This window comes from Hyperolius riggenbachi, chromosome 9, assembly GCF_040937935.1.
Source record: "Hyperolius riggenbachi isolate aHypRig1 chromosome 9, aHypRig1.pri, whole genome shotgun sequence".
Classification (NCBI taxonomy): Eukaryota; Metazoa; Chordata; class Amphibia; order Anura; family Hyperoliidae; genus Hyperolius; species Hyperolius riggenbachi.
The window spans coordinates 85,201,493-85,217,513 of record NC_090654.1 but is presented as its reverse complement, the minus strand read 5'-3'; the positions used below and the strand labels follow the sequence as shown (position 1 = coordinate 85,217,513).

At 44.1% G+C, this 16,021-nt stretch overlaps 1 protein-coding gene across 1 annotated transcript; it reads right to left on the bottom strand.

The window, feature by feature from the left end:
- Nucleotides 1–703: 703 nt before the first annotated feature.
- LOC137533446 (olfactory receptor 1M1-like) lies at nucleotides 704–1,624 on the bottom strand. The gene has a single exon (XM_068254834.1). It carries the CDS (start codon nucleotides 1,622–1,624, stop codon nucleotides 704–706), a length of 921 nt encoding a protein of 306 aa, XP_068110935.1.
- Nucleotides 1,625–16,021: the final 14,397 nt, after the last annotated feature.

Sequence of the window (16,021 nt, the reverse complement as noted above, 5' to 3'; positions counted from 1 at the left end):
GCTATCTCTTTGTATTTCTTTTATTAAAAGAGCTATACATTACTGACGTGGTGCTGTGGACTTCTCGTGTTGGACTTTGCTGACCCTCTGAGGGCTATTGGGTCTTTCCACTCTAGCACACGTCTGTCCCCATTCGGGTGCTGGTCTATCCAGTTTCTATGTCTATGCATATGTCCTGTCGCCGCACTCTGCTGCAGGTCATTTGATTTACATTTTTTATGTTGCAATGCGTCAAGAGGAGCTTTGCACCTCATCCCAACGCAAAAAATCAGTGTACAACCAGCCTAAAGCAGAGCATACCTGGCTTCTTGTTATAATGGAAAGGCCATTTTGACAAATATTACCCTACACAATGGCTACATAATAAAGCTAAATGTATGCCATACATCAGTAAGTATGGTAGATTTCCTTTTAAAATTCCAGCTGTTTGTAGATCAAACCTGCAGATAATTCTCTTCCCCCCCCCCCCCCCCCCATAAAAAAAACTGAATTATCAGTAACTTTATGAAAACCTTGAACTGTCTGTGTTTCCAAAATAGATATAAAGTTTAGGATGATTGCCTTTGAAAGATCGAGTCCTCCCACTATAGAAATAATTTACGAAGAACATTTATTTTCTGTAAGCTATCAGAGCCCAGTTTAATTTAATGACACTTAAATATTTAAACAACATATTCTAGAAATGAAATGACCTTCCCTGACTTCATTTAAAGTGATGGAAGGACCTCCTGAATGCTGATTTAAGGTCTTTATTCCTGAGGCTATAAATCAAAGGATTAAGCAGGGGGTTAATAAGGGCATACATGACCGATAACAGTTTGTTTATAGTAGCCATGTGACTAGAGGTTGGAACCAAGTAAATAAAAACAATAGACCCATAAAAAATTAGGACCACAGTGAGGTGAGACGAGCAGGTTGAGAAAGCCTTTATTCTTCCTGTTTTGCTTTGAATTCTGAGAACGCTTCTCAAAATAAGGACATATGGAGAAAATGTGGAGACAAAGGCTCCGACACCAAGACTGCCACCAGCAACAAACATGACCACTATATTTATAAAGGTGTCTGTGCAAGAAATCTGGAGTAAGTGGGGAAGGTCACAGAAGAAGTTGTAAATGGAGTTTGGACCACAGAAAGACAATCTGAGCAAAAAGAGAGTGTGAACCAAAGCAGAAAAAAGCCCAAGAATCCATACTACAAATGACAAAAGAGTACAGACTCTCCAAGACATAACCTGTATGTAATGCAGAGGGTGACAGATGGCTACAAAGCGGTCATAGGACATCACTGACAGCAGGAATAGCTCAGAGCTGGCTAAGTAGAGAAAGAAAAAGACTTGGACTAGACAAGCAGGGATAGATATTGACTGTCTTTTGGTGATTAGGTCCAAGAGCATCTTTGGAGCTGTGACGGATGAATAGCACGTGTCCAGAAAAGCCAGGTTACTGAGGAAAAAATACATTGGATTGTGGAGATGAGAATGTCTGATGACCAAGAAAAAAATAAGTACGTTTGTGGTTATAGTCATCAGGTAGATCAGCAGGAAGAACATAAAAAGTCCATTCATGGTTGGTGGATAATCTGATAGACCAACAAGAACAAAATCAATTACCACAGTAAGATTCATGATGTTTTTTAATCTTTATATCATAGAATATATGGTTGATACACTTTCTCTGGATTTCAAAGGACATTTTCCTCCCAACTACGGATTTGTACAGATATAAAAATCTTTGCATTCCCCAAAGACCGTTCTCCCCTCCTGGATGAGTACTCGGATGTGCGTCTACTGCAAAGTCTCAGGTTAATAATTAGAATTCAGAAATAAATGAGAGCCTCTCATGATTTTGTTTAAAGTAAATTATCGTCTATTGTTACCCAGAGCTGTATGTCTCATTAAAACTCAGTGGACATTTGTAATTTAAATTAGTCCCTTAAGAGGAATGTTTTATTTTGATATGCTTAGATAAAGATGGGCTGCAGATAAATCCTACTTTATGTATTATAATAAAAGAAATTCACTGCAATTATCTACACTAAAATAAATATAAGCAAACATTTTTTCCTTAGTTTTGGATAGTTTATGGGGGGGGTAAAACTTATGCTAGGTACACACAATGCAATTTTCTGACAGATTTACTGTAACGATTGGTGTCGGCTAAACAGATTTTCTGATTATTGGTGATCTGCAGTATCATCAATAATACAGACGCTATACCTGATTATGTGGTGATCTGCAGAATCACCAATAATGCCAGTATAGCCAGACACAGGACTACCAATATGAGATAGTGTTTGGTGCAACAGTAATGAGGAATAAGAAGTCTCCCGAGGAGCGGGTGCTTCAGACAATACTTGCAGCCTATGACCACCTGAGGAGCAGGCGAGTCAGGCTGTACTGTAGTCGGTGGCCACCTGTGGAGCAGGTATCACCAACTGAGCTACAGAGAATGATCACCTGAGGAGCGGGTGATATAAGACTATACTGCAGCCAGTGGACACCTGAGGAGCAGGTGTTACAGACAGTGCTGCAAAGGATATTCACCTGAGGAGCAGGTGATTAAGACTACACTGCAGCCAAGGGACACCTGAGGAGCAGGTGATTAAGACTACACTGCAGCCAAGGGACACCTGAGGAGCAGGTGTTACAGACAGTGCTGCAGTTGGGCTTCACCTGAGGAGCAGGTGAAATGCCCCAGATCCCTCGCCAGTGGCTAGGCCCACTGGTGAGATAAGAAAGGTCAGACAAGCAGAGTAGGCAACGTACGGACAGATAAGGTACCAAGACAGAAGACTGATTCAGTGTTGGATACAGGCAGGGTCGGCAACATCAATCAGATGGGCAGAGGTACAGAGACAGTAAGCAGGAGAATAGTCAACGGAAGCAGAAGGTCATAACAGATAATACAATGAATTAGTACTTTAAGCTATCAACAGAATCTGGCTAAGTGTGAATTCCCAGCTCCGGCTGGTTCTAACACACTTTGGGATCTGACTAGGTCTGAGCGTTCACACGTTAGCATTCGCAACAGCAGACACGGAGCAACTGAAAGACTACCACTATATATACACAGATGCTCTGCAGCGCCGCCCCAGTCACTCAGCCAATCCGAGGTAGCGTCTGCAGTCAGCTGACCAGGCAGATCAGCTGACTCCCCTTCTATTTGCATAAAGGTCCTGGCGCGCGTGCGCGTGCGTAGCCCTCAATCTATGTGCAATAGAAGGACCAGGCAGAGCACCAGCATGTAACTGCGCGGCCGATGCCGCCGGCTGATACGCGGAGATAGCCGCCATGCCGCTTGTCTCTGCGGCGGCATCTCTGCTAACCTTTACATTTACTGTCAGATCACCTATTTTCAACATGTCTAATCTGATTATCGTTCATTTCTATGGAAAATCGTTTAGAAAATCGATCTGAAATCAGATCGAACTTGTTGGAAACAGTCGATCTGATGGTAAATCTGTCAGAAAATTGCATCCTGTGTACCTAGCATTATCTTTGCTTTTCTTCTCTTTTTACCTGCTAATCAGATTTCAGCTTGGTTTCTGTAATAGATCGCGGAAAAGCCGCCGCGTGGACTGGCAGCAAGGCAGCTGATTCCGCGTCCAGCGCGGCGGTTTGCACGCAGTAGCGTGCGTCTGGTGTGACTGGGTCTGTTAGTTCACACAGGTTGAGAAATACGCGCGTGAGCGCTGAGAGGCAGAACCTTTATGACAAACGAGGAGGGATCAGCTGACCAGGTTGGTCAGCTGACCTCAGAGCAAGTAACTATTGGTTGATCGGTGATGGGTGGCGCCGGGGAGCGCCGCTCTATATATAGTTACTGCTGGTCAGTCTCAAGTTGTCTGCCGTTGCGAACACTTACGTGAAAGCACTCAGACCATAGTCAGATCCCACAGTGTGTTAGAACCAGGAGGACCTGGGAATTCACACTGAGCCAGATTACTTTTGTGTTATACTTCAGACTAGTTCCAGGGTGTTGAGACCACGGACCTCACACCCAAGACTAGGGATTCTGTGTTATTGTGTTATACTTCAGACTAGTTCCAGGGTGTCGAGACCACGGACCACACACCCAAGACTAGGGATACTGTGTACCATCATATTATACTTCAGACTAGTTCCAGGGTGTTGAGACCACAGACCTCACACCCAAGACTAGGCATTGTTTGATATCTGTTATGACCTATTGCATTCCTGACTATCCCTCTGCTTTCTGATTCGGTACCTACGCATATCTGATTACCTGTTGCCAACCCTGCCTGCCCTTGGTTACCGAATCAGCCTACTGTCTCTGTACCTTATCTGCCCGTGTGTTGCCGACCTGGCTTGCCCGACCTTGAGAGCTATCCCTCTCCATTGAGAGATTAGTCTCCAGACCTGCTTGTGACACCCACCTTCCAGGTGTCACTCAGCCATAGGTCCTTCCTGCTATTCAGCCTGGGGCTCCACCCCTTTGGATGTCTCAGGCTGCTGGAAGGTCTTTGCTCTTCCCAGAGGGAGGTATTTCCCATACCGCCAAGGACCACCTGCTCCTCGGGTGGTCTCACTCAGTCATTACTGTTGCACCAAACACTCACACTATATAGGTGTCCAGAGGTTAGTTATACTTGGATTATTGGTGATTCTGCAGATCATCAATAATCAGGTATATATCTGTATTCTTGGTGATACTGCAGATCACCAATAATCAGATTCTCTCTGCGTGCTGACACCGATCGTTACAGTTTCTTCTTTCTTTCTTTCTTTCTTTCTTTCTTTCTTTCTTTCTTTCTTTCTTTCTTTCTTTCTTTCTTTCTTTCTTTCTTTCTTTCTTTCTTTCTTCCTTCCTTCCTTCCTTCCTTCCTTCCTTCCTTCCTTCCTTCCTTCCTTCCTTCCTTCCTTCCTTCCTTCCTTCCTTCCTTCCTTCCTTCCTCTCCTGTCAGAAACAGAGGGTTGTTATGATCTATTTAGCTCAGGTTTTTTTTTTTTTTTGTTTTTTTTTTAGCTTTTTTTGCCACCACCAGGCATGAAGTAATGTGTCACTCCCCTCCCCCCCCCCCCCCCCCCCCAAAAAAAAAATGCACACACACAATAATTAAAACCATGTGCAATATAAGAGGGCATGTGGAATATCTTAGATACAAACAACCCACCAATCCTGTTGCATTTTGCTGCACACACCCTTCCTGCACTTCCCCAGCCCAGTGTGTAAATGCAAAGTATAGTGCAGCAGCAGCAGCACTCTCACCTTTCCGCATGTGCTGTGCTACCTGTCCACTCACTGCTCAGCCTAGTACAAAAAAGGAAAGGAGGAGACACAAAGGGGACAGAAGGAGACACAGTGGAACAGAGACATGCACAGGGGGGCAGAGGCAGCACAAGGAACAGAAGAAGGCACCGAGGACAGATGGAGGCACAGGGGGACTGAAAGATGTGCAAAGAGTGACAAAAGGAGGCACAGGAGGACGGGGGGGGGGGGGGGGGGGGGCGGCAGGGGTGGCACAGGGGACTGAAGGAGGCACACAAAGACAGAGGGAAGGACAAAGGGGGACAGAGGTGGCACAGGGGGACTAAAGGAGGCACAAGGGGACAAAAAGAGGTACAAAGAGGAACAGAAGGCGGTGGCTTAGAGGGACACAGTAGAGGCTGCCTGAAACTTACACTATTCGGACCGGACCTTGTGATGTCTGCTCTCCAGGGACCGGTGATGCTGCAGGTTTTCAGGACATCGAACTTCCTATTGCTGAACACGCGCAGCAGAAGCAGGTAATCAAACACCAGTTGAAGGTGGGGCTTCATTCGGGGTTAGGGCTCTGCTCAGGGGTGGGGCTTCATTTGGGGATGGGGTGTAACCCAGGAGCATGGTGCTCCCAGGACCAATGGCACTACAGGCAATGGCCTGGAATGCCTTTGCCTAAAAATGGCCCTGATGTAGCTGAATATGTGTGGATAAAAAACGTTTTGGACCATGGGCCATATCCAATTCTGGGTCATATGGAGCTTGCAGCATGCAAGCTACTTATCAACTGGCTAACACAAGGATTATCTGAAAATTCAATTGCCAGCTTCACCTGTGGGCTGGCCAAGTGTTAAGGACATTATTTACTCAGCCATGGCTTTTTATTGAAAGGAGCAAAGCAGTGGCTGCTGTTCTGGCAGGTCCGGCAGGTCGGCATAGAGTGATGGGAAGCAATGGTGCCAGAAGAGTATTCTGTAATTAGCTTGTCTTGTTTGTCACTGGAGATTATATACTATCCCTGGGAGCATGTCTGACTAGGGCATTACATGTCATACTTTGGAGTATATTTGATCTATTTACTCTATCTCTCTGATATACATAGAAATTGTATTCTATCTGCCTGGTTCTTAATGTTACCCAAGGTCACTGCACTGTATTTAATATGGATTTTTTCAGATTGCAGTTTGGCATTTTTTTATGACCTGCACCTGGTAAGATAGGTATATGTTTTTTTACTATTGGATATTGTATTCTGACATACATCATAACACGGGTATGCTTTACTTATACATTTGCATATTGTATGTTTATAACAGCTGTTCATATATATTGGGTGCCTCTGAGGAAGAGGCTTTTGGGCGTGAAACACGTGTCAGGCAGTCTTTTTGTGAATTGGATTTCTGAATTATGTCTACACCCTATATCCGCAACTTAGAAGACTTGTGACTTGAAGAATAAAGAGTGAAATTGTTCCTTTAAAACCCTGTGTTTTTTGTTTTAGACTTCTATATACATTGTGAATTATTGTGGGGTGGAACTGCACTATTTGTATTTTTATTCAGGCTATCTTGAGAGCCACTTACAGGTTTTTGACTAATGGCTATACCAACCAGGGTAGTTTCTAGTGCACCCCCTCCCATGATCTAGCAAACCCATACTACACCCCCAGTATAGGTAGTCAGGCATGGGTGCCCACAGTATAGGTAGCCAGGCATAGGTGTCCCCAGTATAGATAAACAGCTGTAGGTGCTCCCAGTATAGCTAGCTAGCTATAGGTGCTCCCAGTATAGGTTAGCTAGGTATAGATGCCGCCAGAATAGGTTAGCTAGCTATAGGTGCTCCCAGTATAGGTACCTATGTATAGGTGCCTTCAGCATAGGTAGCTAGGTATAGGTGCTCCCAGTAAAGCTAACCTATACTGGGAGCACCTATAGCTAGCTATCTATACTGGGAGCACCTACAGCTGCTTACATATACTGAGGACACCTATGCCTGGCTACCTATACTGTGGGCACCCATGCCTGACTACCTATGCTGGGGGCGTAGTATGGGTTTGCTAGATCATGGGGGGGTGTGCACTAGAAACTACCCTGGATCCGGTATCAACACCTTGGAGGAGTGTCAACGCCACCAAGGATACTCTACATGCACATGACATGCAGGCCTCAGGCATGGCGTACCATCTATCCAAGCCGGAGACAAAGGTGGAGGACGTCAAAAATCAATGTTACCCCCAATAACATACGAATCATCGGCCTGTCAGAGTATGCAAAAGGGGATAATCCTATGATGTTCACAGTGGGGCTGATTCAGCAGCTACTCCCAGAGGCCTCCCTTTCCCCTCACTTTGTGTTTGAGAGGGTCCATCGTATCCCGGCCATAAGCCCCCTCCTAGAATCCTGGCAGGGCTCAAAAAACCTTCTCTACGCTATCTACTCTCATGGTCTTGGTCAGTTCATCATTCTTTGGCTTGCAATATAAACTATACGCTGACGATACCCAAATCTCCCTTTCAGCTCCTGACATAGATACTCTAACAGCTCATGTTCCTGACTGTCTCAATGCAAATGGTACTCTTCCAGCCTCACAATTCAACACCCCTGCCTGATGTGAATATTTCTGTTGATGGCACTTCAATAACACTTGTCCCCGATGCTCTGTGCCTAGCTGTAATACTGGACTCAAATCTCTCTTTCAAATAGACATTGACAAAATATCCTCCTCTTGTTGTGTCCGCCTAAAAAACATTTCCCTCATCCGCCCCTTTTCTCATACAGGACACTATCAAACTTCTGGTGCATGCCCTGATTATTTCACAACAACTAGACTATTCCAACTATTCCAACTCTCTGCTCTGTAGCGTCCTTGCTAACTTTTTAGCCCCACTACAGTCCATCATGAACTCTGCTGCACAACTTATCCACCTCTTCTCCTGCTTCTCTAACCCAATCGCACTCTGTCAGTCCCTTCACTGGCTGTCAGTTACACAAAGAATACAATTTAAAATCCTGACTGTCACCTATAAAGCTTTTTACAACATAGCTCCTTCTTATCTTAATAAACTTATTTCCTGATATCACCCTTCTCTGATCTCTGCTCCACTAACAATATTTTTCTGTCTTCCTCTCTGGTCACCTCTTCTCACTCCCACTTACAGGACTTCCCTCGGTCCTTTCCCCTCCTCTGGAACACCCTACCTCAACACACCCGCCACTCACCCACACTTCTTTCCCTTAACCCTTTATACTGTAAGGCCTTTTGGCCAGGGGCCTCTTCCCCTTTTTGTTTCAGAATGATGTGTAATGTGTGTGCATATCTTCCACCCTGGTGTAAAAATCTAAAAATCTGAAGTTGATTTGTTCATTGCATCAGCTGTAATCCACTATTGCCTTTTATTGTTAAAGAGACACTGAAGCGAAAAAAAAATATGATATAGTGAATTGGTTGTGTACTATGAATAATTACAAGAAAATATTCTCATATTTTTATTTTCAGGTATATAGTGTTTTTTTCTAACATTGCATCATTCTATAATATGTGCAGATTACACAACATTCAGCATTCAAAATGAGTCTTTCAGAGCAGTCTGTGCACTAATGACCTCTCCTCTAGCAGAGAAAAAGAAAACAGTTGAGATAATAAAAGTCAGATAACAGCCCTCTCCACGACTAAACTTAGTCGGAGAGTTAATGGCTTGTTTGCATAGAGATAACAACTGGAGTTTCTTAACTCTTCCTGTACTGGAAACAATTAGACTGATGTATCTGATCTTAATGTTTTATTTCTTAGCTGTACTACATATACAAATCATAATATCATAATTTTTTTTTCGCTTCAGTGTCTCTAACTGTTGTACATCACCATGGAAGATGCTGACGCTATATAACTGGCGCTATACAAATTAATAATAATAATATTTCTCTTTTCAATAACATGTGTGCAGACATTATCTTTTCTTGTAATATATTAAGATTTCAGGCACCATCCTGTAACATCAATAAGCGTACCTTCCTCTAAAATGTCAGTGGTGACTGTATCCTAATGCAGATTGTGAGTTGTGGTCATTAGTTGTTCTAACGTGATTGTGATTAACCACTTTTTTTTTACATCATATCAGTGTTTCATGCATCTTTAACCACTTGAGTCTATCTGGACTTTAGTTGTCCAGATGGAAGCTCCTAAAGTCTAGCTTGAAGCGTATTCACGTCCAGTGTTACTGCAGCGTGCGCACGCATGCCGCTCATTTCTGTCTGCATTTATGTGGCAGCGATTGGTGAAGGGGAACAAGTGTTGAATGTTGAATGAAAAGACATGCACATTTCGTAATAACGAAAGTGAAATTAAATGTAAGAAAAACGATAAAACATTTCCTGGAAACCCAGGACATTGTTTGCAGTGCCATCTAGTGGCAAAAAAATAATAATAGTAAGGTCATTTTTTTAACACTTAATAAATGAATCCCTTCCAATGCGTCCCCCAGTAAGAATGAGGGTATATTACTGTTCAGTAAAAAAAAAAAAGTTAAATAAATGCATAGATAGTTGCCTTAGGGATTCAACTTTTTGAAATTGTATGTCATGAGGATATATTACTAGAGATGGCTCGAACCTTTTTTTTCAGTTCGTGAACCGCAAACACGAACTTCCGCAAGCGAACTGCAATAGACTGGCCGAAGTACTGGACACTGATGCGTAATGCCGGCAGGCTCATGCGTCCGTTTGAGGAGGTGACAAACCTGGTGAGTCGCAGTGAAGGCGCCATCAGCGACTTGATCCCATATGCTTTCTTCCTAGAGCATGCCGTGCATAGAGTGGTGGATAGAGATGGCCCAAACCTCCGATTTTCATTTTGCGAACTGCCGCGAAAGGTTGTTTGCGCAAACTTTTGCGAACCGCAATAGACTTCAATGGGGATGCAAACTTTGAAAACTAGAAACACTTTTGCTGGCCACAAAAGTGATGTAAAAGATGTTTCAAGGGGTCTAACACCTGGAGGGGGATACACGCCAAAAGTCCCGGGGAAAAATCTGTATTTGACGCACAGCAACGTTTTAAGGGCAGAAATCACATTTTATTGCTAAATTGGAGGCCTACATTGCTTTAAAACATCTTGCATGTGTATACATCAATCAGGGAGTATAATTAGAGTATTGCTTCACACTGACAGACCAAACTCACTGTGTAACGCAGGGTAAACAGCTGTTTGTGTGGTGACAGCCGTGCTGGACTACTGCACACCATGGCAAGATTGCTCTTCCTCACTCAGTGATGTCAGGTAATGTCTGACCGCCTTATCAACTTTCAATGGTTCTTTCTCTACCATAGTTGAAGCTTACATCTATTTTTTTAAATTACTTTTTCTGCTGGCTGTTCAGTACCTGTAACGAGAATCTGTTATTTAGGGCAAGTCTGCCATTCATTCAACTGTGAAACCTTCGATGGTACTTTCTCAGTACCATGGTGACCACGGGTAATGGCCGGGGAATCAGGGTTCTGGTCCAGAGTGGGAGCCTGAGAAACTGCTACCTCCACTACATATCCAAGTAAGGACCCATTTGCTGTATAAGTAATGTACCTGCCCTGACCGTGCTTTGCAGACCAGGCATCTGTGGTCAGATGGACCCTTGACCCAGCACTGTGTGCCAGAGATGACACCACTTGCCTCTCAACTTCATGGTACAGTTTGGGTATCGACTTTTTAGAGACATAATTACGGCCTGGTATCTTCCACTGTGGTGTCCCAATGGCCACAAATTTACGGAAGGCCTCAGAGTCCACCAGCTGGTATAGTAACAGCTGGCGAGCTAACAGTTCTGCCAAGCCAGCTGGGTAAGGGGGTGACTGGCAGACAATGGGCTTGATTCAGTAAACGGTGCTAACCTAGTTAGCACGCCTAAAGACTTTGGGTGTGATAACTAGGGTGCTAACTGGGTTAGCACCGTTTACTAAATTCACATTGCGCGCAAAGTCCCACGCGCAAAACTTTGCGCGTGCCCAGCACGGTGCGCGTGCAACGGCGCATTGCAGTGTGATGAAAATGGCGCACCCGATACGCCTATAAGGTCGCATTGGGTGCGACCTTAACGTCGCACCATGTGCGCGGGACTTTGCGCGCAATGTGAATTTATCACGCCTAAACTAACTTTAGGCGTGATATAGGGCTTTTCACAGCGTGCTAACACTTAGCATGGTTTACTGAATCAAGCCCATTGGCTTCTTCCACTCAAAGATTTCCCTCACAGACACCTGGCTGCTGCTGTGGGCAGAGGAGCAGGAACCGCTCAAGGTGAGAGGCGGAGTGGAGGAGGGTGGCTGTGATTGTGAAGGTGCAAGGGAGAAAGCAGCTGAAGATGCTGCACCTGAAGGAGGAAGAGAGAAGGAGGGTGGCTTTTCTTTTGTGTGTTGCTTTTCCTCATGTGGTCTCCCCATTGCAGTTTGTGCCTTTTCTGCATGTACCTTCATAAGGCAATTGTCCCTACGTGTGTTTTGGCCTTTCCACGGTTCAATTTTTGGAGGCAGAGAGAACACATGGCATTGCTCTGATCTACGGCAGACACACTAAAAAATTTCCAAACGCTGAGCCCCCCTGGGGTGTGGGCACTATGTTGGCTGTGAAGGTGCAAGAGATAAAGTGGCTGAAGATGCTGCACCTGAAGGAGGAAGAGGAGGCTGAGCGTGGCTTTGCATTTGTGTGCTGCTTTTCCTCAGGTGGTCATCCCATTGCGGTTTGTGCTTTTTCATCATGTGCCTTCATAAGGCAGTTGTCCCTTCGTAGGTCTTGGTCTTTCCACGACTCAATTTTTGGTGGCAGAGAGTACAGATGGCATCGCTGTCATCTGAGGCAGACACACAAAAAAATGTCCACACCGCTGAGCCCTAGGATGATGGCACGTTGGTGGTGGCGGCAGCAGCTGACCTTGAAGGGCATGTTGGCTGGCTGTCCATAGGTGGCGATACATGGTGCCAGACACTGCCACCAGCTGTTTCTGATGATGAGCTCCCCCTGCTTCTTTCAGCAACTCGTCTCCTCCTACTCCTCTCTGACTCCCCCTCTGAACTGTCCCCCTGTTCATCTCCTCTATTAGGAACCCATGTGGCATCTGTATCATCATAATTATCATCATCATCCTCCCCAGCTTCGCTTGCCTCAGACACCTCATAAACTGCACCAACAGCAGGTACTTCATCATCCTCCTCACACCTTACGTCCATAGTGTCGCCTAACTCACACATATCAGGTGGTGTAACTTGCTTAGCGCCTTCATCTTGTTGTAGCAATAATGGCTGTGCATCAGTTAATTCCCCACCAAATAATTCCTGTGAAGTGTCAAATGCAGCGGGTGTGGTGCTTGTAGCGCTGGTGGCTGCAGAAGATGAGGTGTTCTGTGTTAAATAGTCAACCACGTCCTGACAATCTTGGGAGTTGATGGGACTTCTGAGCACTGTACCGCACGAAATCACGTCAGCACGACCTCAAACAGACCTGCCGGGTGGCCTGCCTCTGGGTCTGCCCCTGCCTCTACCTGTTTTGTCCATATCGGGGGGGATGAAGTGAAAGGTATGCACTGACTTGAATAATACAATGTGCAGTCACACAGGTGCAGCGAAAGGTATGCAGTATTACAATACAATGTGCAGCTGTCACACAGGTGCAGTTAACAGGTATGCACTGAGTGGTATATTACACAGCGTGCGGTCATACAGGTACTGTGAACAATTATGCAATGACTGGTATTACAAATGTGCATCTGTCACACACATACAGGTACCGAACAGGCACAGTGACACTGCGTGCGCTCACGTAGGTAGGTGGGTGCACTGAACAACAGGTAGGTATATGCAGTGATGGGTATTATAAATGTGCACCTGTCACACACACACAGGTACCGAACAGGTACAGTGACACTGCGTGCGCTCACGTAGGTAGGTGGGTGCACTGAACAACAGGTAGGTATATGCAGTGATGGGTATTACAAATCTGCACCTGTCGCGCACACACACAGGTACCGAACAGGCACAGTGACACTGCGTGCGTTTACGTAGGTAGGTGGGTGCACTGTGAACAACAGGTAGACATATGCAGTGATGGGTATTACAAATCTACACCTGTCACACACACAGGTAGTCACTGAATGTGCTGGGCCTGGCAGTGGCACAGTAGGAATTACCACCAAGGGGCCAAAGGCCAGCTGCGACTGACTGGGCTGTATATAATGCAAGTGGGCCACACAAAACAAAAACAAAAAAATAGATCAGAAGAACAAGATTAGCTTTCAAAAGAGCTGTTGAGGGGTTATTTTTTTAGCAATAAGAATCAGCAAGGAGCAAGCTAACAAGCCTACAAAAGCCTAACTAAGCTTTCCCTATATCTCTCTCTGCAGCAGCTCTCCCTTCTCTAATTACTGCAGGCACACGAGTGAGTGAAATGGTTGATGCTGCCTGCCTTTTATAAGGGAGGATGGGGCTCTAGGATTGAGTGTAGCCTGATTGGCTACAATGTGCCTGCTGACTGTGATGTAGAGGGTCAAAGTTGATCCTAATGATTCCCAATGGGGGCAATCCAAACTTCCGGGAAAAGTTTGCAGTTTTGAAGTTCGCCGGATCCCGTTCGCCGGTGAACCATTTAGGTCATCTCTATATATTACTGTTATTTTAGTAAATACAGGCTTGTAATTATTGCTCGCATACAAAAAAAACAGAAAAAATGTATTTACTTTATATCCAAATAATATGTTGTTGCCATGTATTGTACTAGGAGTATAATTTAAATGTTGTGATAGCCGGGACTAATGGGCAAATAAAATGGGTGGGTTTTATTTATAGTAGCATTGCTTTTTTTTAAAGTACAGGGGGTGAAATTGGAAAAATAGTGTATTTTTTTCTATTTTTTTCCCTATAAAAAACATAGAAAATAAAGTAATTACTAAAAACAAATATTACACACAAAAACCCTAATTTGTGGTGAAAAAAACAAGATATAGATTATTTAGGTGTGAGAATCAGTGATAAAGTTATGGCCAAGTGAATGGGAGGAGTGCTGACAGGTGAAAAAAACTTTTGCCTGTAAAAGTAAAATGGCCTGTGGGCTGAAGTGAAACAGAGAATATGTGCCTTGGTTGCTGAAAAAAATCTTAACCACAGACAGCCTGTTTCCAGAAAAAAATAATAATACAAAACTTGGTGGCTTTACTAGTTTTCTATCACATGTAATACGTATGAACAAAAATGTTAACTTTTTTTGCTTGCAACTGAGGACATTGGCTCCTCAGTCAGCTGCAGGAGAGACAAGTAGTAACAGGGCTTTATAGCTTGCCGGCCATTTCCCATAGATGGTGTTGTCCATCGCCAACCACATTACATAAAATATGTTGTAGAGTGGAATGGTCACATTAAACCATCTCCCTCTCTTCTTCTAACTCCAAAGTAGAAAGCAGCCAGTTTTCAGTGAGCAATGAAAATACTCCCTGTACTGATTTATCAACCAAATCCTCTAGGGGCTCTGAAGCAATTGAAAATATGCAGTTTGCAAAGCTGTTTCTCAACATTTTATTTTACTTAAGGGCTGTTGATGGAGGACTCAAAGCTAGCAGAGGGACAAGACAAAGGCATGCAATACACTGCCTAACCCACACTCAGGAGGAGGACTGGTCAAGGTGGGAAGAAAATGGGTGGCTAAAGTCGATGGTCAGCCCTCCACAGAACCTTCTGTTGCTCACCACCACACCTGTTTACAGGACTTCTGCATGTGGATGTTTTTTTTTTATATCATTGCTTCTAATAATGTAATTGCGATCCACAACATCTCTTCTCAGCAAATCAAACAAGAAAAGAACACCAACAACGTGGGTATCACATGCATATGTAACTAAATGAAGGGCTCACTTGGCCCAGAGGACCACCAAAACACCCTTGCATAAAGCTTTTCGTGCTGTAACTAATGCCTTAAAGATTAGTGGACTAATTCAGACCACTAATAAGTCACTGTGGCCTCAATTCACGGAGCATTATCAAGCGTTTATCAAACACTTTATCAAACGTTTGATAATTTACCTCATGGGTAAAATCTCATTTTAAATTCACTAAGGTGTTATATATTTATCGAATGTTTTACCGATAAAATGTTCAACAAATATATAACACCTTAGTGAATTCAAAATTAGATTTTACCCATGAGGTAAATTATCAAACGTTTGATAAAGTGTTTGATAAACGTTTGATAATGCTCCGTGAATTGAGGCCTTTGTGACCAATACTGTCCTCCGGTACCACATGTCCAACTGCCAATACTTTAATTAAAAAAAAATAGCTATACTAACTCCACATAACTATGAGACTCAAAACAAGCTCTTGCCACTACAACAGTGACAGGGTGCATCTGACCTTTGATTTATTGTCCAATATTCATGGGCAAGAATGGTACATATCATTTACTGTACACTGGGTAAATCTGTTGGCAGCTGGGCAGAAAATCTGTATGAAGAATTTGTTGCAATCTGCACCCACTCATCATCCTTCTTCGCATTTGCCCCCTCTCCCTTATCCTCTTCCTTAGATTCCCTTGTCAAGGGACATTCCCTGTGCATTGTTAGTCTCACCATCTGGTTCACACAAGTAGTTGAGTCAGTCTACAATGCTACACAAGCAAAATGGTGCCATGTAGCACTTAAACTTGTCAACCTAGACAAATGTATCCACCCAGGCCTAGAGCTTCTGGTGGTGACTCTGTAGGCTTAACCTGACTGACAAATGGCTGACCTGCAAAAGTTCAAATAAAGCACGGTCGTGTGTGACAAAAGGTTGGAC